This window comes from Microtus pennsylvanicus, chromosome 14 (assembly GCF_037038515.1).
Source record: "Microtus pennsylvanicus isolate mMicPen1 chromosome 14, mMicPen1.hap1, whole genome shotgun sequence".
In the NCBI taxonomy this organism is placed as follows: Eukaryota; Metazoa; Chordata; class Mammalia; order Rodentia; family Cricetidae; genus Microtus; species Microtus pennsylvanicus.
Window position 1 is genome coordinate 52,798,287 of NC_134592.1, and position 20,615 is coordinate 52,818,901.

The window sequence follows — 20,615 nt, forward strand, 5'->3', positions numbered from 1 at the left end:
TCAAAATGGTGATACCATACAATTGTAATATATTTGAATTTCCTTCTCACAACTTACGTTTCATCTCGAGTTCCTCTGTTGTCTTAGTTGATGTGCAGATCGTAGTTAATTCTATGTGATCTAAGGATATAGTTCTGTGAATTTTAATGAACATACAGCTGTATATCCACTACCACTATTCCACACACAACAGTCCCAAGACATTTTAAAGTTAACTTTCAATATAAATTCTATTTTATCTAAATTAGATAGAGAATTCTTAACTTTGTCTATTCTGTTCACAGGTTTGTTAATCCTTTAGCAGAACTGAAAAAATACTTAAAACATAAGATCATTGAATGCAAATTTAATATATCTTTGTCTCTTAATATTTGTAAGATTAAACTCCAATAAATGGTACCTTTGAGCCCTTGAAATAGTTCAAAGTTGAAAATGCTCCAACAGATACGTTTTAAGGCTTTTGGTCCTGAGTCAAGAACTCGGGCAGAGGCAGACAGATTTCTGAGTTCGAGGCCAACCTGGTCTAAGAGCAAGTTCCAGGGCAGCCATGGCTATGCAGAGAAACCCTGCCTCAAAAAATCTACCCTCCTTGGGTGGGGCAGTGGTAGCACATGCCTTTAATCCCAACACTCAGGAGGCAGAGGCAGTCAGATCTCTGTGAGTTCTAGGTCAGCCTGGTCTACAAGAGCTAGTTCCAGGACAGCTAGGACTGTTACACAGAGAAACCCTGTCTCAAAAACAAACAGCCGGGCGATGGTGGTGCACGCCTTTAATCCCAGCACTCGGGAGGCAGAGGCAGGCGGATCTCTGTGAGTTCGAGACCAGCCTGGTCTACAAAGCTAGTTCCAGGACAGGCTCCAAAGCCACAGAGAAACCCTGTCTCGAAAAACTAAAAAAACAAACAAACAAACAAAAATCTACCCGTCCCCAAAAAAGAAAAAAGAACTGTGAACTAAAAGTCACCTGTTAAACTCAAAATGTTTAATCAAAAACCTAATTGCTTTAATATGTCATTTCTTCAAAAATAATTTTCATAACCCATTCTGGTCCCAAAACACTGCCTGGTCACTTACCTGCTTTTACCTACATCCCAGCACTCCAGCTAGCTTGGCTTCTAAGGAAGTAGTGGCAGGTGCTAGGCTGTGGTAGCACACACCTTTAATCCCAGCACTGTGTAGGCAGAGGTAGATGAATCTCTCAGTTTGAGCCAAGCCTGGTCTACAAAGCAAGTTCCAAGACAGTAAGAACTGTCTTGAAAAAAAAGAAAGGAAAGAAAGAAGGAAAGAGATAGAGAAAGTGAGAGAAGGAAAAAGAAAAAGAAAGAGAGAGAAGGAGGGAGGAAAGAAGGGAGAGAGAGGGAGAGAGAGGGAGAGAGAGAGAGAGAGAGAGAGAGAGAGAGAGAGAGAGAGAGAGAGAGAGAGAGAGAACGAGAGAGAGAACCAGAACAAAACAGCTTCAGTTAGCCAGGCATAATGGTGCATACTTGCAATCCCAGCATGTTAGATGGAGGGAAGAGGATCAGAGAATCAAGGCCATTCTCAGCAACACAGTTGAGTTCAAGGGCAGTCTAAGTTACAGGGCTGTTTCAAACTAAAAGTAAAAACTAAAAATATATAAGTAAATTAAGCTTTATTAACAAAATTAGCCTTAATCTGTAATCAAAATTCTTACCAATTACAGGACAAATTAAAATGACAGAAAATCTTAAAGCATCAGAAGAGTTTAGCTTTGTGTTAGCGACTCTTCTGTTGCAGTGACAGACACCATGATCAAGGCGACTTACAGAAGGAAGCTTATTCTGGCGTCCAGTAGCAGATAGAAAGCATCCACATGGTGGGGAGGCAACACAGCACATGGCAGGCCGGGTGACAGGAGCAGGAAGCCGAGAGTGCCCATCTTCTATGGCAAGCAGGAAGCAGAGAGAACAAATTGAGGTTTCTTAGTCTCAAAACCAGCCTCCAATGTCTTATTTCCTCTAGCGAGACTAAACCACCTAAAATGCCCAAACAGCAGCAGCAACTGGGGACCAAATGTTCAAAGACCTGAGCCCAAAAGGGGCACTCCCTTTCAATGCCTTGTTCTCATAATTCCCAAAACAGAAAAAACAATTTTTTGTCTTTTTGTGCTACCTGATACTGAACCCAAGGGCCTGGCTCACCCTTGGAAACATCCTCGACCACTGAACTAACTGCCCAGTCCCTTTCCTTTTTACACTTTTTATTTTGAGACAGGGTCTCACTAAGTTTCCCAGACTGATCTTAACCTTTCTCTGTAGCCCAAGCAGTCTTTGAACTTGCAATCCTCCTGCCTCAGCCTCTTGGGTAGCTAGAATTAGAGGTTTGTACTGGCCTGGTCTCTATTCAACTTGAACAATGTGATTGATTCCCTCGGAGAGCTGAAGAGCAGAGTTGAAGGCAGTCAAAATTCAGTTGAATGGTGCACGTGTGTGCACGTGAACATGTGTTTATGTGCACGTGCATGTGTGTGTGACTCCAGGCTCACTATCAGCACTACAAAAGCAGCCTATTTATTTGTCATCTCTAAGTATCCAGTTTCCAGTAAAGCCTCCCAGAGTTACAACAAAACTGGTTATCCCTTTCCAATACCAATTTATGAATCATCACCCTGGAAGGCACATAAATATAGTCTTATTTGCTTCATTGCTTTGAGACAATGTCTCACTCTTAGCCCACACTAGCCTAGATCTTACAATGTAGCCCAGGCTATCCTGGAACCCTTCAGCCTCCCAAGTGCTGGCATTATAGCCATGAGCCACTTCATGGAATGTTTATCTGCTGACTGATGGATACATGTACTTTTATTTTTTAAAGATTTATTTATTTATTTATTATGTACACAGTGTTCAGCCTCCATGCCTACAGGTCAGAAGAGGGCAACAGATCTCCTTACAGATGGTTGTGAGCCACCATGTGGTTGCTGGGAATCGAACTCAGGACCTCCGGAAGGGCAGTCAGTGCTCTTAACCTCTGAGCCATCTCTCCAGCCCTGGATACGTGTACTTTGAAAATCATAGTGAATACATAGAATTGGAGATAAACTTACCTATGTGGGTTCCATAATTAAACAACTCCTAAAAACTCATTATTACACCAGGTGTTTTAATTGCAGCACTCAGGAGTCAGAGTCAGGCAGATATCTGTGAGTTCGATGCCAACATGATCTATATAGCTAGTTTCAGGATAGCCAGGGCTACACAGAAAGATCCTGTCTCGAAAATAAATAAATGAACGAATAAATAAATGACATATTACTTTGAACTAAATTATAGTAAGATGCTATAATAATAAATAATCCACAAACGTCTGTAATTTTAGACCAAAAAAAAAAAGCTTATCTTTCATTTCCCAAGTTAATCTGGCCGTTTGTCTTTGGTGATTTTCTTCTAGATGGTAACCCAGAGATCCTGAATATTTCCGTTCTGTGACTTTGTACTCTAGATCACATGTCCACTGAAGTCACCACAGAAGTGAAGGAGGACATGCTGAGAACCACGTGTGGACTTTCACGGTCCAGCCTGAGAACACATCCCCTTTATCCATAGACACTGCAGAACCCAATCCTGTGGCCACAACCTGATGCTGGAAAGGCTGAAGTGAGCGCCCAAGAAGGCGAAAGACTTGACTTTAAGCTGGCTTCTCCCATCAAACCTCTGCAGTATGGTCCTGCAGATATGCACTGGTAGTTCTGAACTAGCCCTTCTGCAAATTTTTTTTTAAGAACTCTGGATTTTTTAAATATTTATTTATTTATTATGTATACAATATTCTTTCTACGTGTATGCCTGCAGGCCAGAAGAGGGCACCAGACCTCAATACAGATGGTTGTGAGTCACCATGTGGTTGCTGGGAATTGAACTCAGGACCTTTGGAAGAGCAGGCAATGCTCTTAACCGCTGAGCCATCTCTCCAGCCCCCCCTTCTGCAAAATTTTTTTTTTTTTTACCACTAGACAACCAGGGATCTGCAAAATTTTGTACATATATATGATGGAGGAAGGTCATTGGCTAATAAAGGAACTGCCTTGGCCCATATTATTGGTTAGGACATAGGTAGGTGGAGTAAACAGAACAGAATGCCGGGAGGAAGAGGAAGTGAGGTCAGACTCGACAGCTCTCCTCTCCAGAGCAGACGCCTCAGAGAGACGCCATGCCCCACTCCCGGGCAGACACACGCGATGAAGTTCCGACCTAGAATCCTCCCGGTAAGACCGGTGCCACAGATTATTAGAGATGGGTTGATTGGGATATCAGAATTAGCCAGTAAGGGCTAGAGCTAAGGGCCAAGCAGTGTTTAAAAGAATACAGTGTCCGTGTAATTATTTCGGGGCATAAGCTAGCTAAGCAGGCGGCTGGGGTGTTGGGGACGCAGCCCCGCCGCCGCTCCATATTACTACATATATATATATATATATATATATATATATATATATATATATATATATAAAATCACTCGCCTGCCTCAGAAATTCATGACTTGCTTAAATGTACATCACAGTGGAATTTTGTTAAAACTGGTTGCAACTCTGAGTAACAGGTCATAATCCCTAAGTATAGAACACACTGTTCCAAGCTGCATGTTCAGTGCTGAATCATATGCTTTCACTCTGAGTAGGGCTGAAGACAGATAATGTCTTAGGAAAGCTGAGTTCAAAGGCCTAAATGACTACATAGGAAATTACCTTGCAGCCCCACCCTAAAAGTAAGTCAAAAAGGACTGAGGACAACATGCTTTACATCTAGAAAAAGTAATTTTGCATTTGCTCCAGGACACAGACCGATCAAACAATCAAGTTCTAAGTCAACATTATCCAACTTCAACAGACTATGTGTGGATGTCGAGATGGCTCAGGGGGTACAAAGCACTTGCTGCCAAGCTTACTGACCTGAGTTCAATCCCCAGGGCCAAATGGTAGGAGAGGTCCAACTCCCAAAAGTTGTCCTCAGGTCTTCACATATGCTCCACAACACACATCCCCATATATACACTAAATAAAGCTTTAAAATAAGGAAGAGAATGATAGAGGAAGACACCTGAAGTCAACCTTCTGCCTTCACACATTGCACACATGCACATGCAAACACACACACTCAAAATTATCCTCAGCTACACAGTGAGCTTGAGATCAGTCTGGGATCCTCAAGAAGAAAAAAGAAGAGAAAAAAAGCAGAAGTGGGCTGTGTTTGCATGTGTGTATGTGCATTCCATGCATGACTGTTGCTCACAGAGTGTGTTGAGCTTTTGTTCATACATATACATACACACACACACACACATATTTCAGCAACTAGGCTGTGGGGTACTTTTTCATAGACAGGGGTTGGTTTGTTCTTTTCTTTTTATTTATTTAATGTGCATTGGTGTTTTTGCCTGCATGTGTGTATTAGGGTGTCAGGTGTTGGAGTTACAGACAGTTGTGAGCCACCATGTGGGTGCTGGGAATTGAACCCATGTCCTCTGGCTGATGAGCCAGTGCTCTAACCTCTGAGCCATCTCTCCAGCCCCTCTTGTTCAGAGTTAATGAAGTGATAGATAGATATGAAGTGAGCATAAAATGGCTAACCTTTGACTAAGCCATCTAGAATATGAGGCATCCAAGTATCTGTACTCATGATAGTATAGAGGTGGGGAACAATTCTCAAAAAACCAAGCCTATGGATCTCTGTGAATTTGAGGGCAGCCTGGTCTATATAGCAAGCTCCAAAACAGCTAGGTTATATAGAGATCCTACGGTGATGTTTTATGTCTTAACAAATAAAGGTTATCTAAAGATCAGAAGGTAAAACTAAGTAACTAAAGCTCAGGAAGAGATGTCACACACCTTTAACCCCAGGATTCGGGAGACAGAGGCAGGTGGATCGCTATGAGTTCAAGGCCACCCTGGGCTACACAGAAACAGATCCAGTGGTAGTGATTCACACCTTTAATCCCAGTACTAGGGAATCACGCGCCTTTAATCCCAGCACTAATGGGGAATGTAAAACGGGAGGAGACAGAGGTTCAGGGCTCGGTCTGCAGTCACTCAGTCTTGGCAGAGGCAAGACTTCTCTACTTCTCTAGTGGCTTGACTGTTTTGCTTTTCTGATCTTCAACTTGAACCCCAATATCTTTTTCTGAATTTTTATTATTCATACTACAGAGACTCTGTCTCAAAACAAAACAAAGACCATGCTTGGAAGTGGTTTGTGTGACTCCTGGAGTTGGAAGGCTGAGACCAGAATTACCAATGTTGTAGTTCCAGTCTGAGTTAAAGATGCTTATCCAAACCAGTTAAACATGTCAATGGGTCCAAACACAAAGGGCAATTTTCTTGTCTTCCTGGAGGATGGATTCTATGATTCAATAAAGTATGGTCAGAAAACATCACAGGAGTCTATTCTGGAGACAAGAGGAAAACAGAAGCTTCCTACATTCTAGGAAGACATTTAAAGCTGTTTCGACATATTAAATAAATGAAGTTGGCATGCAATGAAAGCACAAAAGTTTTATTTATAACAGCAAACACACAAAAGCTGTGAGGAACTTAACTGTACAATCTGAACGAAGAAAACCATTGAGATTTTCATAAGGACTATAGGTGACAGAATAAACAAACTGAATTTTTTTCTGTTTCGATCGACCCAGCATCCTAAAGATGTTATTTACTCCCAAATAAATTAAAAGTTAATAGAAGGGAGCTGGAGAGATGGCTCAGAGGTTAAGAGCACTGACTGTTCTTACAAAGGTCCTGAGCTCAATTCCTAGCAACCATATGGTGTGGCTCACAACCATCTGCAATGGGGTCTGGTGCCCTCTTCTGGCCTTCAGACATACATGAAAGGAATGCTGTATACATAATAAATAAATAAGTTAATAGAAGGACAACTAAAAAGTCTATAGATCAAGTTCCAGAACAGCCAGGACCACACAGAGAAACACTACCTAGAAAGACAAAAACAAATGAACAAACAAACAAAAATAAATAATTTTTGGTTCTTAAGAAGTTATTCTAGCCGGGCGATGGTGGCGCATGCCTTTAATCCCAGCACTCGGGAGGCAGAGGCAGGCGGACCTCTGTGAGTTCAAGACCAGCCTGGTCTAGTTCCAGGACAGGCTCCAAAGCCACAGAGAAACCCTGTCTCAAAAAAACAAAACAACAAAAAAAAAAAGAAGTTATTCTAAAGTTTGCATTAAAACTAAATACAAAGGCTGGAGAGATGGCTTAGCAGTTAAGAATACACATTGTTACTGGGCAGTGGCGGCGCACACCTTTAATCCCAGCATCTGGGAGGCAGAGGAAACAAATCTGTGACTTTGAGGCCATTTGGTCTACAGAGTTCCAGGATAACCAGGGTTACACAGAGAAACCATCTCAAAAAACCAAACCAAAAGTATACATAGTGCTCTTGCAGAGGACCAGAGTTCAAGTCTTAGCACTCATGTCAGGTGGTGGATCCCAATCTAACTCTAGCTTCCTAACAATCTGACACCTCTGGCCTCCTTGGGACTTACGCTCATGTGTACGTAAACCACATACAAGCGCAGAGGTAGTCACATCTCTGAGTTCGAGGCTAGTCTGATTTACATTGTGAATTCTAGGCTAGCCAGAGTTACATGGTGAGATCCTGTCTTAAGAAAAAAAAAATTAGTCAAAATAAGCCATAGTGATGCAGGCCTATAGTCCCAACACTTGGGTGATGGATGCAAAAGGATCAGGACTTCAAGGTTTTCCTTGCTTCCACAGTTGTGTCCAAAGCCAGCCTGGGCTGTGTGAGACGATATTGACACTCCCCCTACACACACACACAGACACAAAATCTGTTATCAAAATTTCATGAGAATAAAAGGTAACTGGAGAATATTTAGTTAAGCTCTGATTAATTTTTGTTGACAAAATGATAGACAAGCAAAGGAAAGTGACCTTAGTAAGACATTGTAAAATAATTTTTTTTAATGAGATTTTTAAGACTTCTAAAAAACTTGTGTTTGAAGGCAGGTGGTGGTGGTGCATACCTTTGATCTCAGCACTCAGGAGGCAGAGGCAGGTGAATTTCTGAGTTCAAGGTCAGCCTACTCTACAGATGAATTTCCAGGACTACACAGAAAAAACATGTCTTTAAAAGCAAAAAAAAAATTTTTGTTTTGTGTATATAGAAGTGTCTGAGGAAACTAGAAGAGGATGTCAGGATGTCAAATACTCTAAAGCTGGGGTTATAGAAGTTTTATCAGCCTGGCGTGAGTGCTGGGAAATTAACTCAGGCTCTCTGGAAAAACCCATCTTTCTAGCCCCTAAAGTGATAGATATCAATATGCTCAAAATAAAGATCAGGAAAATGCAACTGATTATGGGTTAAGTGGAGAAGGAAATAAGGAACACATAGGAGACCTTAATCATAATTTTCTAGGTCATTTTACCTACAACGAAATCAGTGACCACATAACTCCGCTTTGAAACACAAAGGTAGGCAGCCATGACCATACTATGGCTATATTAGAAGTCCCCGAGCACACACTAGAACAGACATCCATTTGAAGGGAGCTTGAATGTATTGCTCACAGGCTCCTTTACGCTCAAGGACTGTGGGATACTGTTAAGGTTGAAGAAGTTAAGATTTAGTGTTCTATCTGCATGCAGGACTTTGTAAGAAGAGGGCATCAGATCCCACTCTAGATGGTTGCATGTCATTGTGTGTTGCTGGGAACTGAACTCAGGACCTCTGGAAGAACAGCCAGTGCTCTTATCTGCTGAGCCATCTTCCCAGGCCCTTGCAAAGCAGTTTATAATAGGCAGAGTGCTTGCCTACACTGGGAGTCACGGTAAACATCTGGGTTACATGAGGCCCATAAAAAGATATGGGCTGTCAATCAAAGTAAAAACTTACTATTTTATTTTTTTAATATTTATTAATTATGTATACAATAATTGTGTGTATGCCTGCAGGCCAGAAGAGGGCACCAGACCTCATTACAGATGGTTGTGAGCCACCATGTGGTTGCTGGGAATTGAACTCAGAACCTTTGGAAGAGCAGGCAATGCTCTTAACCACTGAGCCGTCTCTCCAGCCCTAAAAACTTTTTATTACTATTGTATGTGTATATGTATTTGTGAATAGAGATGTACATTTGCAAGAGATCGGTTCCAGGGATCAAACTCAGATTTATTGGGCAATATTTTTTTTTTTTTTTGGCTTTGGAGCCTGTCCTGGATCTTGCTCTGTAGACCAGGCTGGCCATGAATTCAAAGATTTGCCTGTCTCTGCCTCTCAAGTGCTGGGATTAAAGGTGAGGGCCACCATCGGCCATGTTTGCCAAGCATTTTTAATTGCTGGGCCATATCACTAGCCATGAATTCACAACTATTTTTTCTCAAGACATGATTTTTCTGTTTAGTCCAGGAGAATTCACAATACTTAAATGCACACACACATACACAAAGAATCTTAGTCAAGGGGTCACAAACCCTTCTCCCTAAGATCTACAGTTAATGCCTACTGGGGAGACATTTACATACCTGTGCTCTTACAATTAAACTTGGAAAGTTCCTAATTAAATTTGGAAAGTCACTAAAAATAAGAAAATGAAAGGAGACTATTTGGGAAGAGAATGAAGAGTGGGACAAGGGCCAAGAGGAACAAATATGTCATATACATGTGAAATGTATATACACGCTAAGAAGCCTCCATGGGCTGGAAAAACGGCTCAGCACCCACCTACTAGCACCCAAAAGGGAACTCAAGACTGCCTGTTACTCCAGCTTGAGGGACCTGACACCTTCCTCTGGCCTACAAACACACTGAGTAGTGAAAAAAATATTAAATTTAAAAAAAACTAAGCCTTCCAGTTGAAAAATGCATATAAATATAGTGCTTAATACTTATAAAGCTTTAAGTGGAAATTATAAATTACTCCTTTCTTCTTATGAATTATACTCCTTTGGTCATTATCCACTAGCTGAGATTAAATGTTTATATATATATATATTTTTTTTTTTTTTTTTGGTTTTTCGAGACAGGGTTTCTCTGTGGCTTTGGAGCCTGTCCTGGAACTAGCTCTGTAGACCAGGCTGGTCTCGAACTCCCAGAGATCCGCCTGCCTCTGCCTCCCGAGTGCTGGGATTAAAGGTGTGCGCCACCATTACCCGGCTTGTTTATATTCTTCATAAACATGAAAATTGTTCAAATTTCCCAGGTAAAAAAATGAGGGTTTGGACTAGCAGATCAGAGTTCTAGGCCAGTCTATCTACAGAATGAGTTCCAGGACACCCAGTTACAGAGAAACCTTGTCTTAAATGAAAAAAAAAAAAATCCAAAAAAAACCCCCAAGGCTTCAGGTCCAACTCAGTATTGGAGATGTGTTCAGCCAATACAAGACCCTAAACTGAATGTTAATCATGAAAACAACAGAAATAAACAAAACTTGTATCACACCATGGCTGCACCCAGGGCCTAGCATGCTCTAGGCACTGCTCTACAGCTCTATTCCAGTACACAGGCTCTCAACATACACTAACGTCATCAAGAGTTATGAGTTCCTAACTGCTCTAGCGGAGGACTCAAGTTTGGTCCTCAGCAGCCACACTGAGCACTCTCACTCCAAGGGATCCAATGTCTTCTGGCTTCCTTGGCACCTGCACATACCCACACAGACAAACATATTTAAGTCAAAAATGTTATTGAGTACTCCTTCCTTAGAGGTTCTCCCCATTCCGTAAACCCATGTGCTTTAAAAGACAGGTCAAACTTTTTTCCTCCTCAGCCATTTTAAATCTAGTCATTCCTTTACCAACCTGTTCCACTGCACAGGACAAGGTGTAATGTTTTACCCAGAGTACAAGTTGTTAGGCTGGTCTTGGTTTAAACAGGCTCATGAGTATAGGTGGTTCTATAGTTTAATTTTTTTTCATTTTACCCAAGAAAAGGATTTTTTTTGGGGGGGGGGGGGTCTCAGTAGCTATACAGCCAGTCCTGGAACTTGCTCTGTAGAACAGGCTGGCCTCGTACTCAACAGAGATCTGCCTGTCTCTGCCTCCTGAGTGTTGGGGTTAAAGGCGAGCAACACCATTGCCTGGCAAGAAAAGGATTCTTAAAAATTCTTTTCGCATTTGCTTTAACACATGGATTGTACAGACACAAAACTAAATGAAGATGTTTGTTCTTTTTTCACGCAAACTGTTTACTTGTAGACGGCATACTTAATATTTAAAGTCAAGCTAAAGCTACAATGTTAAAATATCAACTCAAAAATAGTCACTGTCATTTAAATGCTCTCATATGCATCAGAACGTTAATACAAGTACTAATCTTAAACAGTCACAAGTCTAAGCCACATTTATTTGCACATATATAGTAATGGGCAACAGATACTCCAAGTCCATACAAATTTATAAACAAGGTTAATAATCACTTGGTACACTTGTGTGTTATCTTGTTTACATAGTCAAGTCTAGATGAGCTTCCTTCATTGTGTGAACTTTCATACAATACTTCCTTAAACAAAACTTCTTGAGAACACAAATTGGCATGTTTCAGTTATAGCCAACGGAAAAGACAAGACCACAAATTCAAAAACCAAGTTTAAAAGATACTTTTACCCCCCACCACCCAGGAGGTGATAACTCTAACAGATTTATACACTATGCTGTTATCACACAAGTAGTTGTAAGGACAAGAACGATGCTCCCATAATCATGAAATGACAACCAAATTATACTGTTTAAGTTATCTACCAACTGAATGGAGTAAATGAAAAACAGGAAAATGCTTAGATTAAAATAGTAAGATAGGAAATATTTAAATGTTTTAAAAGAACTATTCCCCGTCAAAGCTGTAAAGACCTGGTAACTCAAAATAACTATTTTCAGGCAAATCCAAGTGATGAAACTTTCAAAAACATTCTAATCATGTTCAGTATCTTGTGACAAAAACTGAAAATGATATAAAGATATTTATTATACAAGTGTTAACAAGGACATCTCAAAAATAATGGAAGATGCACATTTATTTCTACAAAAGCAATGTATGGTACAGAACATAAAGGAACGAGTTAAAGATTTACCTATTAAAATATACAGATTCTGACTGAGGAGTAATGGGGCATTTAAAAAAGATGACAAGGGATGGTAATCTTTTTTATTATTATTATTTTTACATATTTTAGAACCTCACATAATTTTGATAAATAACTCTTACAAAATTATGCAAAAAGTACAAGAATGTCTGGTAAACAAACAGTCTGTATTTTCCAAAAAGAATTTTTACAACATGCAATTCTTAAGGCAGCATCCTCCTTACAAGGTAATCCTTTTCACTCATCAAATCTTCTGCTGCAAATAGGCTAAGAAAGCCTGGCTTCTTCCATTAACGCCTTTTGTCTTTCCTGTCTGATTTTCGGTCTCTTTCACTTCTTGAAGATCTTTTGCCTGATCGACTACTCTCTGAGATAGACCTTTTTCTGTCAGATCGGGAATTCTTATCCTTTGATCCTTTCGTATCTCTACTACTACCACCTTTGGAAGACTTGTGACTTCTCTCTAGCCCTGAAGTGTCCCTTCGCTTCCGGTCCACGCTCCTCCTGTGCTTCCTATCTCGGTTATGTCCTCGGCCCCTACTGCGACTTCTACTCTCACTGCTACTGCTAGTGCTGCTGCTGCTGTCTCTGCTGCTGCTTCCACTGCTGCTGGAACTGCTGCTCGAGCTGCTTCGACTACTGCTACTGCCACTGCTGGAACTGCTGCCACTGCTGCTACTGGTGGAGCTGCTACTGGAGCTGCTGCTGCTGCTGCTCCGGCTTCTACTCTTGCTTGTCTTATTTCGTGCCCGACCTCTGCTTCTGCTCCTAGTTTTGTTTTTATTTTTGTTTTCTGAATGTACTGTCAAGACTGGTTCTAGAGGCACCTCAGGGAGTTTTATAGACTCTATAGGAAAATCCTTCCGCTCAGGTAGGAGATTCCCTTGCTCCTGAATCACCTGAAGCGGAGGCTGCAAAACTGTTAATGGCAAAATCTCAGGCTGAGAGAGAGGCTGGGACTGGAGTACGGGTTGGGGCTGAGAATGGGGCTGGCTCTGGGGAAAGGGCTGAGGCGGGGGCTGAGGCTGAGCCATTGGCTCAGGTTGGGGCTCAGGTTCTTTATCTTCTTTTTCCTCAGACTCCTTTTCCACTTCCACAGAATTAATATTCTCTTTTCCAGGAGAAAGAGATTTACATTCTTTATCTGGCTCAACATCAAATTCCATCTCTGGCTCCAATTCTTTGCTAGTTTCATTTTCTGAAGGCTCTATACTTTCGACTTGATTACTTCCCATCACTTCCTGCTCAGCAATTACATTTTTGACACTTTCAACCATCTCTAACACATCCATAACTTCTTCTGGCTGACTATCCTGCTGCTTCTCACCTTCTCTTACCTCAGTCTCCTCCTCCATCTTAGCCTCCAGTTCCTGCTTTTGCTCCTCCTCCTCCTGTTCTTTCTCTGCATCACTATGAACTGCACCTGCTTCCTTCTCCTCATCCTCTCCTGCCTCCTCCATTTCTACATCATTGTGCTGATTACCTGTCTCCTCCAACTCTTCCTCTCGCTGAGCCACCTTACCCTCTTCTTGTTCCGCCTTCTGTTCTTCATTACGCACCACCTGATGCTCTTTTTCCTTCATTGATTGTCTTCTAGGCCTAGCCTCCATTTTATTTATTTGTTCTGCAAATTCGATGCGTCTACCTTCAAATAAAGCTAAACAATAAAAATTACATATGTACAACTTATAGTGGTTAAGAAACTTAATAGTAATTTTATACCATGTCACAAATTATCACCGTTACCTAATCATTTTTTTATAATTTTAGGTAACTTTTTTTTTGGGAGGGGCAGTGCTGGGAACTGAATTTAGGGATCTTATTATGACGCAAGCTAGACAAGCACTCCATAGCTGAACTAAACTTGAGTCCCTGAATGTTCTGAAGAAATGACAATACTGATTATTGTAAATGTATTACAAGCTCACACATTAAAATCAAATATTGACAGGACACCTACAGACCAAGAAATTACACTCTTGTAAACCTGGACATCTACCTGAGGATAACAGGGACATCTTTGCTCCTGAACTTCATGCTAGATGAAAATCAACCTTTTAAAGCAGAACCACCAATATAGTTAATGTTCTTGGTCTCAGGTACAACAAAATGCCTAATTACCAGCCTAGCAGTGTCTAGCCCTTCACATGAATATCTGATGTGAACTTATGTTTATTTGGCCTTGTTTTTTTTGGGGGGGGGGCTTCTCTGTGTAACAGACTTCTTTGCCTTGGAACGCACTCCATAGACCAGGCTGGCCTCAAACTGAGATCTGCCTGCCTCTGAAGTGCTAGGATTAAAGGCATATATAACCACTGCTGAATTGTCTTATTTCTTTAGCATTCTTCAGTGCCTACTAAGATTATAAAGCAAAGTAATCTTCCAAAATCTTATTATATATAATCACGATGTACAAAATGAGTTTGAAGTTAAACTCAATTATGCAGAAAATACTCCTAAACCCTATCTAACCCCACTATCAATTTCAGAATAACATAAAAACAACCCAAAACTGAACTATTAAATCATTTCTAAGAAACAGGCATATGTGAATGTATGATTTTAACATTAAGAAAATTCAATGGACTTCATTTACTTACCATTCATTTTTCTCTGTGACTCTTCTATTAGTTTTTGGGTAGCTGGACACATTCTTCCAGGAATATAGAATAAATGGGGCTTTGTCTTAGTTCTTATATACTTAATTATCTTGGCATTATGCTCATTCCATTCTTCTTGCTAAAGAAAATGTAAAAAGGTCAGCTGTCTGTAAACATGAAGGATCACCTAACTTAGGACTTATAAAACACGGCTCACCAGCTGCGCAAGCTCAACTTTCTGCTCCAGAAGCCTCAGTTCTGTCTGTTTGGCACGTCTCTCCTCAAACAGTTCTCGCCTCTCATTTTCCACTTGTTTTCTCTCTTCTTCAGCCTGAACTTCAAGTTTTTGTTCAATTTCTTGGCGTCTCTTTTGCTAAAAATAAATAGCCCGACTTAGTATATAAGATAATCAAGGTTTTTGTTCAATTACAATAAAAACACTGTTATGTTTTGATTACCTAAAACTTACAATTTTACTAAATAAATTTATTTGCACACTTTTATCTGCATCACACTTCCAGATACTAGTAATTTGAACTTAGTATTTGGGAATGATTGCAATTTCAAGAAATCATGACTAAGGCCCTTCCCCATAAATATCTAAATTTGAAAGTCATTAGTCACAAAAGATTAGCCACCCCTCTGTATGATAAAAGTTTCTTTGATATTACTTAACATTTGTCTGCAGGATGGCTCACTGGATAAAGGCACTTGCTGCCCAGACCTGGGCAACTGAGTTCCACTCCCAGAGCACATGGTGGGGTATGCACTATTACCCCCACAGGCCTGTGGTGGCATCTACACCTCCCTCTTCCCTGTTAGTTTTCCCACAGAAGCATTAACATCAGTTGCACTGAATGTACCGAAATAAAAATGTATAGAGGCCAAATGAAATAAACTGCAAAGGGCAGCCTTTTGCTTCTAGAGTGGTAAGGATTGCCTTGGAGTGTGCAATAAGACTCAATTACAACCCTTGAACCAGTCGTGGTGATTTAATGCCTGTAATTCCATCATGTGGGCATGGGAGGCAGGAAGACCAATAACTAAGGTCATTCTTAGTTACATAGGTAGTTCCAAGCCAGCCTGGATTACATGAGACCCTATTTCAAAAAGACAAAATCAGGGGGCTGGAGAGATGGCTCAGAGGTTAAGAGCATTGCCTGCTCTTCCAAAGGTCCTGAGTTCAATTCCCAGCAACCACATGGTGGCTCACAACCATCTGTAATGATATCTGGTGCCCTCTTCTGGCCTGCAGGCATACACACAGACAGAATATTGTATACATAATAAATAAATAAATAAATAAATATTTAAAAAAAAAAAAAGACAAAATCAAAACCAAATACTTGAATTAGTCGCAAAGCCCCAAACTCCTTATTTGAAGAAAAATTTGAGACCTAGAGCCAGTAAGATGTCTCAAGAGGTAAAGGTGAATGCCATCAAAGCCTGATTGATAACCTGAGTTCCATCCCCAAACCCACATCTTGGAGGGAGATAACCAACTCCCAAAAGCTGCTCTCCGACCTCACTCAATACACGTCCCTACCACATAAATAAATGTAATTAAACCCTCCCCCCAAAAAAGTGATACCTAAGTAATTAGGACTGTACTAAGACCCCACAATGAGGGGGCTGGAGAGATGGTTTGGTGGTTAAGAGCACTGACTGCTCTTCCAGAGGACCCCAGGTTCAAGTCCTAAAAGTTCCAGGGGATCTGACACCTTCACACCAATTCACATAAAGTTAAATAAATAATAAAGATTCTTAAAAAACAAAAAACCCACGATAAGGCTGTTAGAGCTTAGGCCAGAACTTATGCTCTCAATATTTACAGGTTCGGGCTCTTTATGACTATACAAAGAACATTTTAAAAAAATTCGGTTGAAAATAAAAGAAATTTTGAAGGTTCTAGTGTTTCCTTAGATTTTATCTTGTATTCCCGTGTTCTTTAAAGAAAATCCCCCTTTCCCCCGGTAATGGTAGGAGGGCCAGGGTTGTACCGGGAACTGAACCTAGGGCCTTAATTATCCTGGGCAAAAACTCTACCAAGTCTCCCCAGGACAGAATTTTTGAGACAGGCTTCTACTATGAATAGGAGCTTTAAAGCTGATAAAGTGTTCCAGCATATCACTAACATAGGTGAAATCAGAGTTCAAGGCCAGGGTCAGGTGAGATGGACTAGCGAATGAAGGTGTTTGCTAACTACTGGATGTCAATCCTTTGGGCCTACATGTAAATTTTCCTGTTATCTACACAAGACAACATGTAATATATGTGACCACATAGAAATAGACAATAAAAAAACAGAGTATCTTAAGAATTAAGATCATCAGCCTGGACAACCTAAGACAATGTCTCAAAAAAAAAATAAATAAATAAAAATCTTTTCTTTGATTGGTTAAAACGGCTGAGATAAAAAAACACACATCAGAGGACCTGCACTTGATTGTAAGCACCCACAAGGCAGCTCACAGCTCTATGCCCTCCAGTCCTAACAACCTCTTCTTGCCTCCACATGTACTGTACAAAGTGCACAAACATTTATAAAGGCAGCACCCATACACATAAAATAAAGGCAAAATCCTATTAGAAAGCCAGGAATGGTGGCTCACATCTTTAGCCCTGGCATTCAGGAGGCAGAAGCAGGCAGATCTGAGGCTAGCCTAGTCTACATAGTGAGTTTCAACACAGAGCTACACAGTGAAGCTCCCATCTCAGAAACTCAAAGGCAGGCAGGTAACCCAGCCAGCCAACCAGCAAGCCAACCCCAGCACTTCTAAGGCGGAAGCAGGAGCAAAGAGGTCAAGGTCATTCTCTGATACACACACACACACACACACACACACACACACACACACACACACACACTCAATACCAGCTGAGCTAGGGCCTCACAGCAAAAGCCCTCAGCACAAGAGCAATGAGAATTATCAAGCTCTTTTTAAGAACATTAGTCCCGCCGGGCGATGGTGGTGCACGCCTTTAATCCCAGCACTCGGGAGGCAGAGGCAGGCGGATCTCTGTGAGTTCGAGACCAGCCTGGTCCTACAGAGCTAGTTCCAGGACAGGCTCCAAAGCCACAGAGAAACCCTATCTCGAAAAAACCAAACACCCCCCCCCCCAAAAGAACATTAGTCCCCATTTAGCAATGAGTAAATGAAAAAAAACAAAATTGCACCAATACCCTTTCAGTTGCAACAGTAGATTCTTGTTTAAATTTTTGAAGGGTGCCCATCAACAAGCCAAATATTCGTCGATTCCTAAAAAACAGCAAAAGAAAATCAACGTCTGCAAAATCAACACAAAATCTGCCGTTTTTAAAGAGATCCTATAGGCATTTAACAAAATGTAATTTTTTAAAAGTACTCTACTATCTGACATGTCCTGCAGATACCTTTGCTTCCCCTTTTCATCCATGTTTTGGTCCTGGATGAGGTCTCTACGTGTGCGCTCTTTGGAGGTAGCTACAACGGAAGACTGCAGCGCTGGCTACAAGAGAAAAGGAAGTCTTTGTGATTTTCTGCACATGGGGAACATGCTTCTCAAAATGCACTGTGAATCATGTTCATCCTCTAGTATTTAATTTCAATACCTTTTTAACATCATCATCTTCTGGGTCGCTCTCCTGGCGTGATTCTCTTCTTGTTCGCCGCTCCCCACCCAGCCTATCACAGGAAAAATAATCTAAGTGATCAAGGAACAATCAAGTGCACACATAACCAAAGGCAGAGGAGTTTTCTGGAACTCAGCTCCAGAAGCCACATTCCATCGGTTTTCACCTCTTTTACTTTTTTGTCAGTGAAAAAAATATAAGCAAAAACGCTCAAATTCTGCTCTCTTATGGTACCAACATTTCTCACAACGATTTCAAAATGATTAACAAAACAGAGAGTGTTAAGTTACATCTTCTAATCTTACTGACTTTTCTAAGACACTGGCTAGCATAGGTCAAACACCAAGGGACTCCAGGGAGAGGTGATAGGCTGCTAAATCTTAATACAAATGCAGGAATATCCGTCGTGTCCCAGAAAACAAGGCAGGTATTGATGCTTCACAAATCTTCTGAAAACATACCTACTGACTGCCCCTTCCAGGTCTCTCTGTTTGGCTGGGGGTCCTCCTCCACTATCTGAGAATCCACGCCTGCAATGAAAAACATTCAACAGAAAGCTTGAGAAACACAAGTTAAACTGATATTTCTAGTTGGTGAGAGAACTTAATTGACTTCATAGTAAATAAAAACCTTTCCAAATGCAGTAAACTTAAGTGAGCATTCACAGGACAATGTTGCTGTCTCCCCTTCTACAGATCAACACTCTACCACCAATTATATTCGCAGAAGTCAAAAAGCATTGACGGTATTTAAAAATACAATAAAGGTTTTATGAACCTGTTCTTATTAATACTTTTTGGGGGGTGAGCCAGGGTTTCTCTCTGTAACAGCCCTAGCTATCCTGTAGACCAGGCTGGCCTCGATCCACCTGCCTCGGCCTCCTGACTACTACCCTGATTAAAGGGGTGCGCCACCACCGCCCGGCTCTCATTAATACTCTAACCTCTACTTTTCCATTACGTTTATTAAAAACCTAGCAGGTCATTCCATCTGTCATATATTTGGTTCAATCTGACTTTTTTTTTTCTCCCCAAGACAGGGTTTCAATGTATAACACTCTGGCTGTCGTGGAACTCGCTTTTTAGATAAGGCTGGCCTCAAACTCAATAGATTCATCTGCCTCCTGAGTACGGGGATCAAAGGTGTGCGCCACCACCCCAGCTCCTCATAGTTAAGTTTATAAATTTATCATTATTTAACATACATGAAAGATCTTACCTTAGCAATAAACTACCACGTCCTCTACCTCCACCAGGACCAGAAAGGGCCAGCAATCTGGCTTGGATGGGCCTGTAAGAGATTTATAATCAGTGCACAAGCCCTTCTTTAAACAAATGCAAGGGCATCATAGACTTCCACAGGCATGGCACGCCCTAAGGAAAACCGAGTTTCGGATCCACTTCTCTGAAACTGGAAATTACATTCCTCTTCCTTATTTCCCCAAGACCAGTATTTCGGAAAATACATTTATCTCGAGGCCGTAACACATTAATAAGGCTCGATTGGATTAGCTCCTATCTGCCCGCCCAAAGAGAGGGACACCTAGGCCAGAACTGGAAGAGGCGGCCACTCGCGTCCCCCGAGGGTCTCCGGTTTGGCCCGGGCTGGGGGCCGCCGGGGTGGAAAGGGGCTTTGTACTGCAGTTCCGGGCCTGCAGCGCCAAGGGCGGGAAGCCGTGGGCTCGGCCTTCCCACGGGTGCGGAAGCCATGCCGCGCAGCCAGGCTCGCTCTTCCTCGGTCAGCACCGGTGCTCAGCGCCCTAGGGCGTAGAGATGGCGTCTCCCGTACTTAGCCGAGAAGCATGCTCGGCCGCTGCCCGGGAAAGTGGCCTCATGACCCCGGCCGGCCCACAACCGGCCGGCTGCCCTCCCGCCCCGGTTCGCCCCGACGCGAGAAGTGCCTCGCCGACCTCGCACGTTACGTCCGACACTCACCTCACATCGTTTGGGTCCCGGCCGGTGAGCTTGCGGATATTCTCGTCCACGTTCTTGAGGCTCTCTTTGGCCTTTTCCAGCTGCTCCTGCAAAGTTCTCACCGCGACCGCCATCTTCTCTCTGCAGCAGGCTTCGCGAGTGCTCTACAGGCCGCGCACTGCCGCGCCGCGCCCGCCGCCGGACGCGGGATGACTGACAGCTCGCCCCAGCCAATGAGCGCAGGCGGGAGCTTCCGGGCCTCCACCACCCAGGGACCGGAAGGGGAAGACGCTTGCCGCTCCGTGACTCCGGACCAATGAGAAGCCGGCAGGGCGGTCGGCCCCTCCCCTTGCTGCCGGCGGGTGGTTGCGCTCCGCTTCTGGCGCAGAGCGGGGTGGGACTACGTCGGCGTGCTAGACCCGGGCTG

General features: G+C 42.1%; 1 protein-coding gene across 1 annotated transcript; it reads right to left on the minus strand.

Moving 5' to 3' along the window:
- Positions 1-11,305: 11,305 nt before the first annotated feature.
- On the minus strand, positions 11,306-20,388 carry Pnn (pinin, desmosome associated protein). Its single transcript, XM_075947563.1, has 9 exons — positions 20,210-20,388; positions 19,494-19,565; positions 18,737-18,805; positions 18,255-18,327; positions 18,057-18,151; positions 17,847-17,922; positions 14,880-15,035; positions 14,663-14,801; positions 11,306-13,719 (listed from the first exon to the last, which is right to left on the minus strand). The coding sequence occupies exons 1-9, from the start codon at positions 20,320-20,322 to the stop codon at positions 12,353-12,355; spliced, it is 2,160 nt and encodes a 719-aa protein (XP_075803678.1). The 5' UTR covers positions 20,323-20,388; the 3' UTR covers positions 11,306-12,352.
- Positions 20,389-20,615: the final 227 nt, after the last annotated feature.

Excerpts from the sequence above, each read along its gene's own strand:
- Pnn (XM_075947563.1), bottom strand. The coding sequence starts at position 20,322 with ATGGCGGTCGCGGTGAGAACTTTGCAGGAGCAGCTGGAAAAGGCCAAA. Across the intron at positions 18,328-18,736 it reads CTGGAAGGGGCAGTCAGTAG|GCTGGGTGGGGAGCGGCGAA; the intron begins GTATGTTTTCAG and ends TTCCTGTGATAG. Across the intron at positions 18,152-18,254 it reads AAGATGATGATGTTAAAAAG|CCAGCGCTGCAGTCTTCCGT; the intron begins GTATTGAAATTA and ends TTTCTCTTGTAG.